The 15,481-nt window shown below is 49.3% G+C and overlaps 1 protein-coding gene across 1 annotated transcript; it reads left to right on the top strand.

Annotated features, from left to right (window-relative positions):
• The first annotated feature begins 2,125 nt into the window (after nucleotides 1–2,125).
• DRD3 (dopamine receptor D3) lies at nucleotides 2,126–14,152 on the top strand. The gene is made up of 6 exons (XM_010567428.1): nucleotides 2,126–2,409; nucleotides 9,075–9,187; nucleotides 10,413–10,555; nucleotides 11,675–11,871; nucleotides 12,766–13,111; nucleotides 13,942–14,152. The coding sequence occupies exons 1-6, from the start codon at nucleotides 2,128–2,130 to the stop codon at nucleotides 14,136–14,138; spliced, it is 1,278 nt and encodes a 425-aa protein (XP_010565730.1). The 5' UTR covers nucleotides 2,126–2,127; the 3' UTR covers nucleotides 14,139–14,152.
• The last annotated feature ends 1,329 nt before the right edge of the window (nucleotides 14,153–15,481 follow it).

Genomic DNA, 15,481 nt, shown 5'->3' with positions numbered 1-15,481 from the left:
GCTCGGACCCCGGAGCCCTCCCCTGAACCCCAGCCCGGACCCTGCCATCCGGACCGGGACCCCCTCCGAGGCTGAGACCTGCGGGACGAGCATCCCTCCCTCTCCCCTCCGTCCCCACGGCAGGCGACCCTCGTCCCTGCCGCAGCTCGCTGCCCCCGGTGTCCCGGTACCCCCGTGTCCCACCACCCCCCGTACGTGGGTATCCCGCTCCCCCGGCACATCGGTATCCCGGTACTCACCCGGTTTGGCAGCACCCTGGCGGCGGGCAGAACGAGTAAGGGCCCGGGGAGGGGGATGTGGGGCAGTCCAGGGCTGGAGGTGGGGAGCTGGGAGGGATCCTGGTAAGAAAGGTTGGCCCCCGGGTGAGACTCGAAAATTGGGCTTTAGGATGTAAGGGGCAGGAAACCCGCAGGCAAACTGTGTAATGCGGTGCCTTAAGCCTTTTGGTTATATTGCGCGTGAGGTTTTGTTCATTCCCTGTCGCGGCTTTGCTTATCAGCTAGGCAGCTGCTTAATGTAGGGTTTTTTTCCAACGCTACAGAACCAGCCTTTCATGGCCCCAAACAATACAGATTTCCCAGAGCGGGAGCTGTGCCGGTGCAAGGGACGCTGCAAAATAAGCCCTGTATTTGGGTGGCTGCAGCTGAATTGTTTTATGAACAAACAGTCCTGGACTCGGCAGCAGCGCTCACGGTACGGGAAATCCTTCAGGTCCAGTGGAAGGCTTAACTTCTTTGTCAGAGGCAGGCAGAAGAAAGATAGAGAGGGAGAAACAAGCACAGGCACTTTCAGACAAAACGCATGCCGTAAGAGATTGTTTCACCCCTGTCCCGAGGGATCTGTGTTCACAGGACAGAGGGAAGTTCAGTTTCCATCTCATTTGGCCCTTGTCCCCTCCCGACTACAAAGCAGCAGGGGCAAGTGACACCAGTTTTAAGGATGAATATACACCAAGGGGCTGGAGCGATTCATACCTATTGCACGGCTGCTCTTCCAGGAGTGTGTGCTTCACAGATGCTGCTGTTCAAGGGGTGAGGTGGAACAAAGAGTAGTATTTATACCATTGGTGTTGCAACGATTTGGCCTTGCCTTTCGTACCTGTCACGCCGATGATAAGTTCAGCGATGGGAGCGCTAGCAAAGGAAAAAAAAAATGGGACACAAGTGATTAAATGTCACAGAACAACCCTGGGACAGCAGCCTTCATATTCCTGGAAAAAATCATCCTCCTTCTAAATCAAGAAAGGATAGGTTCCTGAGCACAATCACGAATCCATTGTAAGAAAAAGAAATGCAGAGTACCCTGCAAGCATCCTTCCATTATTTCATCCCAAATGACAAGGTGATTTGCTCCTCAGCATAGGAAGTGCATCGTCTGGCCAGGCATAGAAAACACAGAGCACAGCATGGATGAATTGGGGGCAGCACTGACAGTCAAGCTTTGGCAAGGCAGGCAGGGCTGAAGCAGAGCGTTATTTGAACAGAAGGCCTGGGACAGAAACACTTTGCAGGAAAAGAGTAATTCAGTAGGTGGTGCTTACTGCCAGGCAGCCAGGGTTCAAGAGGCTACTTGAGCATTGCAGGTGCAGTCTCTCCGCCAGGCTGCTGAGCCCTCGAGTACATGAAGTTATTGAAGATATTTTTTGACGAGGGAAGGGGAGGGTACTTCCCAGAAGAAAAGATGCTAGGTCCGAGCTTCTGGCCAAGCCCTAGTTTGGGTAACTGCGTTGGGTCTTCCTCAGCACTACAAATTGTTGTCTTTCAGACTGCGCTCTTGCCCAGCTGACTTGTACTGTGGTGTGACTTTGGTGCATCTTAAAACCATTGCCGCTTTCCGTACAGCTGCGTTGGTTGGTAAGATGCACCCTTCAGATGCACCCAGGAGGTGAAATATTGCATTCTTCTCTTGGCTTAGATTCAGTGAAAAACAAAACAGGCCAAGCAAGACTTTAAGCAAAGCTCTGCCTATATACGAGCAGAAAAAAAGACCGCTATAATCGGCTTGAAGTAGCATTCATGAAGGAAGCATGAAAATCATACACCGTCCACAGAAGGTACTGTTCTCCACAATTATCGTAGAGCTCTGATTTTCAGTCACCTCTTTCTTTCTCTTTGCAGCGGCGTCCCCATGGCCCTCTTCACAAGAACCAGCAGTCATCCTAACACCACCGACCCCGTTCCCTGTGGGGCAAACAACACTACAGAGCCCGACCTGCCACACTCGCATGCCTACTACGCCCTCTGCTACTGCATCCTGATTTTGGCCATCATCTTTGGGAACGTGCTGGTCTGCTTAGCCGTGCTGAGGGAACGCACCTTGCAAACCACCACAAACTACCTTGTGGTGAGCCTGGCGGTGGCGGACTTACTGGTGGCTACTTTGGTGATGCCATGGGTGGTGTACCTGGAGGTGAGTACGTCCTAGGAAAGATTAGCAGAATTTAAGCACAGTAGGAGTTCACCAGCATTAGTGCACGCTCTCAGGATAGGCCAGCTCTGGTACAGATAAAGTCCATTCATATTTTAAGCCCTCAGCTAGCTCTGGGGCACTTGTGGGGTGGGTAGCAGCCCACAATGTCACGCAGGTGGCCCTCGTAGGCTGGACGCGTGCTGGACAAACGCACCGCAGTCCCCCCTGTCAGCAGATACCCTGAGCCTTGCTCTTTCTGGCAGAGCACAGCCTCGTGGAGCTTGAATGGCAGCTGGGCTACAGCCGGCAGCGTAGATTGGCGGTTCTGATGTGCTAATATCACTTTCATCTGAGCATCCTTGAAGCTGACTCCATCAGCCAGAAGGGTTGCCAGTGAGCACCATGATGACTCAGGAATGGCGGAGGAGGCAATAGGGTGGAAATACCTTTATGGGAGCTCATCTTAGAGCCCAGATCAATCCCTGCTCCTGCTGGCCAGAAAACAAGCGAGGGCGGTCAAATCCTCGTCTCCTGCGGAGTTTAAGAGCCTTAACGTCCATGATGTTAGGTCAGCTCCAAGCAACGTTCCCCAAGCAGGCTGAGAAAGAGATGAAGCTAAAGAACATGCTCTAAAATCTCTTCAAGTCATGTGAGCATTTTCACAATAACTTCAAAGGACTCATCAAGCCCTCAGGGTCTTATTCTCCATTGCCCTGATCTTTGCACATTGGGCAGTGTAAAAATGTACTGGCATGACTGTGCACAGTATGGACAACACCACCAGCTATAGGGCAGCAAAGGTGGAAACCAAATCCCCCCCCCCCACTGCGGCAAAATCCCGAATTAATGAAGCCACTCCCGGGGCAAATATTTTTACTAAAATAAATACATGAAGGTGTGCTACAGCTGACATTTTTATCTGTTCTCATCAGCATTTTTACACTAATTCACAAAAATTGGTAGGTCTAGAAAAATTAGAGTCGAACATCTATCAGCCATAAGTTTTCAGCTGAGCCCTAGTACCCTGTTCTCGTGCTACCAGACACAGAATAAGGCTCTGAGCCATGATCTTGCTGAAGCCTCATGCTCTTTCTCTAAGGGGCAAGCCAGGATCAGGCTGAAGGGTAGGGTAAATATTCCGTTGGCAGCTGCCCACCTTTGGCTGACCTCTTTGCCGCAAACCAAAGCAGAAGCAGAAAGGGATTTTGACTTGTGCATATGGACCGCGCAGTGCGTGAACAGAAGGTAGGACAGGACAGGACAACACTACCAAATGTCAGACCTACTATGTGGGTACAAGGAGATTTGATCAAGTAGCAGGGGACTGGCAGTGGCCTACAGCCGTCCTCTGCCACCGGAGTATGTTGAATAGGAAACATAGCTCTAAGCTTTGACACCCAGCCTGGGCACTTCCCTTGTGTTAATCCAAGCCGCTCTCCCAAACTGTGCCCGCTGCAGTCTCAGCAAGGCTACAATTAAGAGAAATTAAGGGTTTGCTCTGCGTATAAGCATTACTAATAAGGGCATTGGTGGTTAACTGTTTATGCATAGCATTGCCATGGAGTAAAAGAACAAAGAGAGCACCATGATACCGCACGTGTGATCATGTTCCCAACGAAGTCAGTAGCAACATTTAGACTAACCTGTGTGGAGCGGTCCTGGAGCTGGCCTGCAGGATGTGTACAGCTCCGTTGTGTTACACTGAGTGATTAAAAAGCAAGGAATAAGGGGCGGGGGGCATGCAATCCCAGAAAGACAGAATTACACTCTGCAATTTGATTGCAACTAAAAAATATTATTAAAAGTCAAATTTTCTTTTGGACTGGAATAGTCCATCACCTCAAGCATATTCCAGTCTTTAATGAAATCACACTGTGCTTTGCATTAGAAAAGACTTAGCACTCCTTCTCGCTTGTGGAGAGAGCGGGACTAAGGCACATCTGTGAGGCAGCCTCTGCCCCCATGCAGTACTGTGGTCACGATTTGTGAGCACGACAGTAGGTCCGTTCCCTAGTCATGTTTGCAGACCCATTCAAGATTCAGTTCCATCTGTGGAGCTTGGATAATCAAAGTAGCTGATCCAAGTCACCCAAACAACAGGGAGAAGAACCCACACACATCCCAAACCTAATCTACCACTCCCACCACTGCGCAGTATCTCCTAGAGAACTAGGCTGTAGGACTCCAGCAAGACTAAGATTTAAAAAGCAGTCCAAAAAGCCCCAAAGTCATTTAGATATTTGCTGCTGTTTATGGATCAGCAATGCTACCAATGAAGTGGAAATGGTATCATGCTTCAGTACACTATGGGCCTGGAAATTGCCAAGAAATCATTCAGTCCCCAAAACCGTGTACAATACCTATTCATCTACTGAACATTTGCCAAACCAGACATCTGAGACCTGGCCATTATTTATGGAGAAGCTAATGGTGGATGAATACCTCAGATTTAAATGTCACTTGTGAACTTTGTGCTTTACACTCAATTTTTAGAGCTATCTGCATCCTGGACCTTCTCCGTGAAATCTGCCATTTTATCAATCATGCAGACCAGCACTGTCTCTTTCTGAGAAGTCTTTTGGGAAGGCTGTGACAGAGCAACAATAAGAACATTTTATAACCTCAAAATCCTCATCTTCACCTAATGAAGTTTCTGGCATAAAAATGCTATTCAGCACTGTGTCTAGCAATCTTCTGGGGTCAACAGGTAGGTCTAACATACCAGCACTGCTACCCCAGTTCTTTTCTGACCTCTGATGCTGTGGCTGGCGTGACTACTGAAGCTCACCAAGGTTTCTAAGACAGTGGCATTAGGGTATCCTGCCCACTGGAGTTTGATGGCATTAAATACCATCGTGCCTTATGGTTATTGTATAAATGGAGGAGGACATGTAGCAGCATGGCGTGGAGCATCCTTCTCAGTCTTCTGACAACATCCAGTTCTACCTCCAAAGCAAAAAAAGCTTCAGAAGATGATTGTCACTGAGGTCCCACCTGCAGCTCTGTTCAGAGCGTGCGAGAGTAACGCTGTCTCCTCTTCTGTGGCTCTCACACCAGAGCAGCGAGAGCTACAACTGCTCTTCGAGCTCAAGGAGCTCACCAGCCTACCCTCAAAGGGAGGGCAGACAACCGAGTTCCTGCAGCTCAGCAGCTGACCACTTGTCAGCAGGCCTGATTGCGCGCCTGCTCTTAGTTACTCCCGCCGTGCAAAAACATAAGCAGCCATTTCACAGCTACGGGGAGCTAACAGCACGCCCAAGAAGAACGCTTTCTAAAACACCAAACGCTTAAGTGAGCACGCTTAGAGGCACCGCTCCTTACGTGCCTGTTGTCACCTGATGCAACTTCATGTTCATACTTGGCCATCCATATACTCTTCAACATGGCATCATCATAACATACCTGATTTACAGAGATTCTTTCATTTCTTTTTAAGGATTCAGGAGAGTGACGGATTTGTATGTTTTTGAATGCACAATGATTTTTATTTTTTTTTAAATTGGAAGACTTCCCATAGGGTTGGAAAGTTAAAAATAATAATACCGCAATTTTGTGGCTAAAGCAGACTGGTCATCAAGAAAGATGAGGTGAGAACCTGACCTGAATAGTCTACAGGGAGCTTTAGCATTGTCTTTGACAGAGCCAGGATTTCATCCTGGACTCTATTCCCACTTCTGCCACACATGCACTGAGTGGTAATGAGAGATTGTATCAGCTCATCTCTCTGTGGTTTGCTCTCATCAGCTGTAAGAGAATAATATTTAACCATCTACCTCACCCAGGCAGTTGTGAGGATTCATTCAATTAATACCTGTGATGTGCTTTGAGATTCCTGGACAAAAGGCACCAGAAGGATAAAGAACAGGTACCCTGCCAGCATATGAAAAACAGAAATGTACACTAGCAAGTTCTAGCTGCTGTAGCAAAGATAAGCGGAACAGAGCAATAAAAGGAAGAGCAGAAATAGAATTTAAAAAATTATGAACAAGGCCTATAATAAAAAGGCTCTTCTTCATTGTTAAATTTTGGAATAAATTCTGGGTTCACATACCCCATAGGTAAATATTAAATATTTCACCGATTTCAGCAGAGCTACTCCCCATTTTAGAAGTTGTGGCTGGTGGAAGTGAGGATGGGTTTTAAGCCCAAGCGTTTTGATCTGGCAAGCATTCTCTTAATACAAGCTACAGCTTAGTATGCAGGTGGCGCGATCTGAATGCATCATCCTGAGAGCGTTCACTTCAGAGCCATTCCCACCACCACCTTCTTCAGTTTTAATGGTTCACATTCTTGGGCTTAGCATTTGAATGTGCTCAGGACCTTGGAAACTCCCCCAGTTAAGTGCTTGCACATCTGCTGGGCTAGCGGCAGCTGGCTTTCATGCGAACACCTGGCACCAGCTCCTGGTAAATATTCTTCAAACTCCACAGAACACAAAGGCGCTGCATTGCATTTTGCCTCAGACTACAGAAACACCCCTTACTGGATCCCACTGCAAAGGCTTCCAGCATTTATATTTTTTTTAATATATATTTTGAGGTGGTCAAGCAGTTCTCAAAATCTGAAACTAAAGCAAAAACGGTGTGGAGTGTCTTTGAAAACTGAACCCACCTATTAAGGTGCCTCATTTCAGAGGGACAGCCTTCAGTTTGCACATCTTGTAGCCCATCTAATTGTGCAGAAAAGCTCTAAGGGTTTGGTTTTTTCCCTTTGCTTCCTTTTTTTTAGAAAAAAACAAAGGAGCCCCACAAGTATCAGTGAACTGAAGATGAAAGCACAGTTCCCTGCTGCATTTTGCAAGCCAATTCCCATTTCTCTCCCCCGCATTCATTCAGAGTCAGGGGGTCTAATGGAAGACTGCCTCGTTCAGTACCTGACTTCTGCAGCTGGGTCCAGCAGAGAACACCCTAAAGACACAGCTCACCTGAGCGCGTTTCTGTGCCCATGTGCGGGAATGCTAGCATAATCCAAACCATTTAAATTTCTCAGGATTATTTCTTAAACAACTCTGAAAACAACTCACACAGAGTGAATTCTGTATTTATACGAGTGCTCCTCTCTGCAGGGAGCTACGTCCTTCCTAGGCATCGACGCTTGCTGCAGGGTTGACCCACTGCCTCAGAAGCCACGCTTACTTGTGGCACCCTCTCCAGCTTGATCTGGGATAGGTATTTTTGAGTGGGTCTTGAAAAACCTCCAAGGCTGGAGCCTGCACAGGCTCACCAAGCAACCGGCTCCACTGCCTCATGGTCAGAAAGTTTACCTTCATAACCAGTTTGCACCTTTCTTCTTTCAACTTACGCCTGTTGCCTCTTCTTGTCCCACCACACACTTCTGGGAAAAACCTGGCTCCATCTTCTTAGTAACCTAGCTCCAACTTTCTTAATAACCTCCCAGTAGGCACTAGGGGACTTCTGTTAGTCCCCTCACCCCCCCCAAAAGCCACCTCTTCTCCAGGGTGAACAAGCCCTGTTCCCTTAGCTGCTCCTCACAGGACAAGTGCTCCAGCCCCCAGGGGCTGTCTTGGTGGCACTCCGCTGCACTCGCTCCCATTTATCAATGTTTTTCCCATACCGGGGCCCCAGAATCAGACGCAGTACTCCAGATGCAGTCTAAATGTAAGCAGAGAGACTGGGAACTAGTGCTGGTTCCTGATAGTTTCCCAGGATCCAGCTAAACCAGCAGGATCTACGGGGTTGAAGACTAAAATCCAGGCTCTCTCCAAGCAAGGACTTTCCTCCTGCTTTCTCTCCTACCCACCCCCTTCTCCAACCAGCGCAGCATTAGATCGATTTGCTGTACTCATTCAACAGGCTTATCTGTTGGAGGACAGGCTGCCTCCTTCTTCATCTCCAACAAGGAGTGGGTGCTGAGGCAGAGCACCTTGCTTGGAGTCAGGCTATCATCCCAGCCCCGAGGAGAGCAGTGCCACGTGGTGCTTGGAGCATATTGCTGTCAACCGAAAAGATCATTGTCGAGAACTTGATGGCTGGGCCAAAAAATGCATTTCTCCATCACAAAGATTGGCCACAGCTAAGCTTTCACAGTTACACACTTCAGATTAAAAATTCAAAACAACCAGAACAAAAGCTCGACATGGTAGCAAACCAAAACCCTTTATCCGAATAGCTTGTGAGTTCTCTCTCAGATCTAATAATCAAAATCTGTAACTGAGATAAGAATCCAAATAAGCTTTTAGAGAAGCCTCGGGTCTCAGGTCTCTGTTTCATGCATAAATGCATAAAATTTGCAGCACTTTTCCAGCTCACTGCCTGCAAGAGAACTCCAGCAGCTAAGCTGGGAAACACTTTCAGCCCTTAGATTTTCTCAGATAAGCCTTAATCAAAGGATATATACAGTGATATCAAATTTAAATCAATTTATCATGCTAGGTCTTAAGGGAAGGGATAGCTGCTATCTTTTTTTTTACCCTGCCTCCCTCCGTAAGAGTAAGTCAAGGATTGAAATCAAGGTGTGGTCCTTCTCCGTGACCTACCGCTTTGTTATCTTGCACACAACATAAGTGCCTCAGTTTCCCTCTGCACATCACGGTGGACACGAACTCGTCTAGCTGTTGAGATACTGTGAGGAGAGCACCTCCTTATACATAACTTACCAGGACTCGGTGCAGAACAAGGCTGACAGTTTTGTGGTTGCTGCTGCAGGTGACCGGAGGAGTCTGGACCTTCAGCCGCATCTGTTGTGATATCTTCGTCACCATGGATGTAATGATGTGCACAGCGAGCATTTTAAACCTCTGTGCTATCAGCATTGACAGGTGAGAGCCAACAGCATCCAGGGGGATAGTCTGGAGATGGGGGTTGGCCCCATACCCCAGCGTGGCAGGGACAAGGAAACAGGGTTTGCACGGGCAGCATCGGCATCTTCGGGAACACAAGTCTCCCTGCAAGTCCGTCGCTGTCACTACTGCTATTAATACAGTTCTGCCCGCCATGTGCTGGAAGATGTCTGTACTTAAGGGCAGAGAGGCACAAGCAATAAAACATCACTGATAGGTAGTCAACCACATCTTCATGCTTTTTGAAGGCAGGAACCAGTATTGGTCATCTAATTCCCATTGAGTCTCAAAGAGGGTTTCTCCACCTGGAGACCTCACTCATGAAGTTTTAATAAACAAAATCCTGCCATATACATAGGGAGGGGGTGAAGATTATTGCAGCTTAATCTTCAGCCTTGCTCTGGTTTTCTACATCATGAAACTGAGCCTATTTTAAGCAACGCTGAGGGCTGGGAGCCAAGACCTCGGCACACATGGTGCTGTTAGGACCGAGGAGTGGGGGAAGGAAAAAAACCTGCACGCTGTACCTTTGTAATATGTGGTTCAAGGGTAATCATACGAAGCAGGTCTCAACGCTGGGTTGGTCCAGTGTTCCTCCACGGGAATCTTCATCCCTATTTCATTTTGGCTCTGTCTGCAAGTAGCAGCCCCCAGGCTATCCTAAAGACGAGACTCCTATGCTTTCCAAATCCTAGCCTTGCTGAGCTGCATCCCCTGGGGCACCCTGGCAGCCAAAGGCGCTGAACGCCCACCCGTGGGCAATCCGCTGGCTGTCAGCAAGGCTGACACCAGAGCGGGCAGCTGAGGCACAGAGTGTAGCGAGCTGTGGTTGCTCCAGCGAGTGCTATTTCCCAGCAGTGCACATACAACCTTAGGGGTTTGAGGGATGGGGATTTCCTGGGGCTTCTAGATCCATCTGGTATCCCAAACCTTGTAGCTTCACAATGCCGGCAGTTCTGCAGAGCGTTTCTCCGCAGTGCTGCCAACTAATTCTGATTTCCTCTGTTCCTCCCCACAACACCCCGCTTACCATTTCTATAAATTGCTGATTCCACCATCTGATCTTCTCTCCTTTCGTCTTCCCTTTCTTCACCACATTCACCATCATGTTCCCTACATGGCTTTCATTTCTCCTTTTAAAACCTGGTCCTTTTCCTCGCTCCATTCTTACCTCTCCTCTTCCTGGAGCTGGTTTGGTCCACAGATACACTGCAGTGGTGAAACCAGTTCAGTACCAGTACAGCACCGGGCAGAGCTCCTGCAGGAGGGTCTCTCTCATGATTGTGATAGTCTGGATGCTGGCATTCGCAGTGTCGTGCCCTCTCCTCTTCGGCTTCAATACTACAGGTAGGTGATGTCCTGAACAATAGCACACAGGGAGGGGTTGGAAATGAAGCTGCCCTGTCAGGTCATTTAATGTGGGTCCTGCAGACTTTCCAAGTTACAGGAAATTTTAGGGAACTGGAAAGCACATTATGAAAGGTGAGAAAAATCTCCAGTGCTGGAGAGCAGATGTGCTCTTGTCCATAAACTTGCCATTTGCTCAGGCAGACGCTGCCTATTGCTCTGAGGACAGACCTGCCTGCTTTACCAAATCAATGCCATCAGAGTGTCCGGGTCTACAGATCCCCCAAACAATCACTCTGCACACACAGACCAAATCTCCAGACGTGCAGCACATCCAACACACACACACACATCAGACTTACTGATCTTGCCGATATCAACAGGTCCAGATGCACAGGCTTAAATCTGATAGAGGACACATTTCTAAACAGCAAGGACTGCATATTGGCACTGCTTCTGAGAAATCTCCTTCCCATCTAACCGGCTGTCTGCCTCCTCACTTAATCCTGTGAAGAGAGCAAACAATTTAGCCTCCTCCTTGGAAGCAAGTTGGTCTTTCCCCTTCCCCTCACCTAGAGGAGCCCGTTCTCCCGAGGCTGAGGGGCTGGGGAGCCTTTCTCGCCCCTGATCCACAGGCAGAAGTCCTCTGCTCCCCATCCATCCTCTATGCAGTGCTTGAGGTGAGAAGGGGACAGGGGGTGGGAAGTGCTGTTGTCCCCCACTGCCTGGTCCAGACAGATGGGGGTGAGGGCACACCTCTGCATCTAGACAGCTCAAAGGCTGCCGGAGGAATAGGAGAAAGGACGAAAGGAGAAAGGATCCTCTGAGAAAGGATGGGAGTAGGCATGAGAGAAGAGGGCAGAGCTGTTGGCCAGAAAAGCAGGCAGATGCATACCGGGTCATGCTAGACGGCCCCAGGTAGAGTCCGTTTTAAGCATCGGTGAGGTGAGTGGGTAGGCCACAGTATAATTTGCAACAACAGAGATAGGAGATACTTGCACTCCTCAGACTGCCTTTGTCCCCCGGCCACCTTTCGACTTGCTTTGCCAACGCACCGGACCCTCCTTGTACTAAACCGAAGCAGCTCAGCCGCTCCTCTCTCTCTCTTCTCCTCCCCAGGGGATCCCAGTGTCTGTTCCATATCCAACCCTAGTTTCATCATCTACTCCTCTTTGGTGTCCTTCTACCTCCCCTTCATGGTGACCCTGCTGCTCTATGTCCGGATTTACCTCGTGCTAAGACAAAGACAAAAGAAGCGAACCCTCACCCGGCAGGGCAGCCACAGCGCCAGCACCAAACCGTGTTATGCACACAAAGTAAGAGCCACATGAACGCAGTAGGAGCTGTCAAAAAGGACAGGGCATGCATCATCTCTTCTCCTCAAAGGGTCAAAGCACAGAATGGAAAGCATAAAGAAGGGACATGGCATGTTTTCATCCCATCCTTCACTCATACGCCATGATATATGAGACGCAGAAGCTCCAGTTAAATCCTTTTCAGCCCTCTAGAAAGCAGGTGCTCCCTGTGTATGTCTGCCCTCTAGAACCAGGTGACTAAAAAAGAGCATGGCCTACTTCTGTATTTCTTCAGAGCAGGGCTTTCTCAGCCATGCAGAAGTCTGGCTAATTTTTTCATTTATTGTCTTCTGATTTTAATGTCTTCATTTATTGATTTTTGCTCTATGATGCTTCATTCTCAGGGCTTCACAGGCTTTAACCTAGATTATTTAAAAAAACAAAAAACAACCTCTTCATCTGACGGACTTAAGAGGTCAAAATGCTCATGGTGCATGGAGCATTTTTTCCACTGACCTTTCTAGACGAAATACCTGCAACCATGGGAACTAGCGCAATGGTTTGAAAGGGCTTGCCTGGTCACGCATATCCGCTTGTTTTACCCATTTTCTCACAGTGAAGCTACATTAAAAAAGGGTGGGGATGTTGAGGGGAGCAGGGCCAACAAAAAAATACAAGCAAAAGGTTAGCAGAGTAGGTGTTTCAGCTCTTGTTCTCATGCTTCTCCTTGGTGGGATGGAGGCAGAGTTGTTCGGTGCTGGTTCACCCTCTGATAAGCCAAGGTCAGTCCAGAGGATATGGTGCAAACCTAAGAAACAAGTGGGGCTAAGGATGACTCCTACAACTTTCCTCATCCTTTGACCCAATTAATGGTTTGGATGGTTCCTAGTTCCTCTGTGGCATCCTCTTTTGCAGGAACACATGGAGAGAAAAGCTTTGCCAAACAGAAGCCAAGGCACCTTTTCCCCCTGTCTCCCACTCAAATGCTCAGGCCAGGAGACATCTACCAAAAGGCAGCTGCTGACCGTCTTCAGCCTGCAGCGGTACCGCAGCTTCTGCCACGAGGCATCCCTCACCAAGACACCAGGGACTACACAACACAGCAGGCTGGAAGAGAGGAGAAAGAGTACGAAGCCAGGACTGGAGGTACGGACGCTCAGCGATGGCAAAACCATCAGCTCTTTGAAGCTGGCGCAGCAGCAGCCCCGGCTGATCCAGCTTCGGGAGAGGAAGGCTACGCAGATGCTGGCTATCGTCCTGGGTGAGTGAGAGCCACTCTGTCTAGTGGGGTGCAAGGGCTGATGGTTTGGGACTTGCAAGAGCAAGGAGTCTCCTAATACAGTGTAGAGAGTAAAAAAATGCAAGCCAGACCCAGACTTCAGCTGTCACTGATCCGCAAACTCTGAAGAGACGACGGTGGGACATTTAGGGAGCTAGGGTAATGCTCTCAAATGTTGAGAGCCAAGTATGTTAGTGTTTTATTTGCCATGATTTGTTACCATCCTGTTTTAAATTAGTGGCCAACAAGCCCTGCTAGAGGGAGCAACAGCCAACACCTTTGCTTTCCCTTTTCCTTTATTATTATTATTATTATTAAGCTGGGACGATCCTAAGTTTCCATACACACAGAAGCAATTAGGTCCAATTACAGAAGGGGAAGGAGCAGCAGAGGAACCAGCTCATAGAGCTGGATAGAGAAGCCAGGAGACTGGTGCCCCAGTCACCTGCCATGGTCACCAGATGCATTCCTTCCCCTCATTAACTCAGTAGTAGCAGGGAAATAATGCAGCCCTCGTCGTAACTGATTAAAGCAGCTAAGGCAGCAGTCTAAGTTGTGGCTGCTTGCTTTTGTCTGTCACCAGACCATTCCTGAAGCCCCATCCATCCATTCACATAACTGGTCCCAAGGAGCCTCTGCTCTTGCCAAGTCCCTCTATATCAGGAATAAACGTCGCCTTCAGCGTTTACCAGATGCAGACATGTGCATGGAAATAGTGAGAGGATGGAGGGAGAGGGCACAGTTGCAGGCCCCTTTCCAAGCAGTTGCTTCTCTAAATTCATGGATTGTTTTCTCCCTCTCTCTAAACCCAGGGGCATTCATAGTCTGCTGGCTGCCCTTCTTCTTGATTCACATTCTCAATGCCCACTGCCCGTCCTGCCACGTGCCCCCAGGGCTTTACAGTGCCAGCACCTGGCTTGGCTACGTGAACAGCGCTCTCAACCCCATCATCTACACAACCTTCAACACCGACTTCCGCAAAGCCTTCCTCAAGATCCTCTGCTGCTGACCGCGGGGCCGGCACCGGGCTGCACAGGCTGAGGTTTGGAGCAGAAGCAAACCGGTGAGTCGCTCGGCGTCGGGCACAGCGGTGCCGAGAGGCAGACCTGGCGTGCGGTGGAAGATAGCTGCCGCAGCATGCTGGCCCTGGGAGCTGCCAGGCTCGCAGAGCGCACGGGACCCAAGAGGACATGGACCCGATCTCCCCAACCTACGTGCCGGGAACGCATTTGCCCTCCTGCTGCTGGAGCCTCTGCCTGCAGAAGGCACCCAGCTCACGCGCAGCAGTCCTAATAAGAGAGCGGAATGTGACCTCTTTGATAAGGATCCCGATCCCTTTGATCGGGAGCCAAGAGCAAAAATTCGGCAAGGAAACTTAGAAACGGAGCGCCGATGGAGAAACGACAACATCCCTGCTGTCTCCATCAAAAGGTTTGCCCATAAAACTGGGTCAGTCTCAGTGCTTGAGATAATTGCTCCAGTTGCAAGTGAAACCTTCCCCTGTGCTGCCAGCTTGTATTTTATTGCTCCTTGCAAGGTAGAGAGGTGGCTACCATCCCTCTGGTAGGTCAGATCACATGAGAAGTGCCACACTTATCACAGTGTCCCCTCTCTTCCAAACCCAAGGACCAGCAATAGATTGGCCACTACTTAACTACCATATACCCAGTCATCTGCTGGGGCCACTAAATAATGAACAAGGCCTAGGATAGCTCCAGTCATGCCTGCGATAGATTCAAACCTGTTTTTTCAGCTGGGGCAGGTGGCATGCACCCAGCCTCAAAACTTGTTTGTAGTCTTTTTGGAACCAATCTGTTTGCGCTCCTCTCCTCATCAGGAGCGCTGCTAGATGAAGGGTTTGTCCTGTCTGACTGCTGCGATAACTCCTGTGACCGCCCACGCTGGGGGGAGAGCTGTTTCAGTAACATCCCTCCCAGTACGAAAGGACGTGTGCCTCAGGATCAGACCCAGGACTCTCCCTGGCTCCCCTCGCCGATATACCTGTCAGCACACAGGGCGTCCGTACACCCCAGCTTCCAGGACCTGGCCAAATGGAGCCCTGCTACAGCCTCCTTTCCCAGCAGTATTTTACAAAGCCATCTCCAGTAGTTCGTGGGTGAAAACACCAGAAAAGCCCTGCCGTACCACGTAAGCTGGTCCCACGTCAGAGCACTCTAATGCTTGTCTCCTTGTATAAACAAACGTGACCTGGGACAGCCTCAACACGTTTCTTTCATTTCCCCCCCTCGCTGTACTGGATCAGCTCTCACTCCCAAGACTAAGCTTAGCTGTGCTGTTAGCCGCGCTCGTTTGACAGCTTTGGGTGTAACTGTGTGTGCTGTCTCTGCCCGT

This window comes from Haliaeetus leucocephalus, unplaced genomic scaffold (genome assembly GCF_000737465.1).
Source record: "Haliaeetus leucocephalus isolate CR32 unplaced genomic scaffold, Haliaeetus_leucocephalus-4.0 Scaffold228, whole genome shotgun sequence".
NCBI classification, from domain to species: Eukaryota; Metazoa; Chordata; class Aves; order Accipitriformes; family Accipitridae; genus Haliaeetus; species Haliaeetus leucocephalus.
Note: the sequence above shows the minus strand (reverse complement) of the source record. Positions and strands in the feature narration are given on the sequence as shown.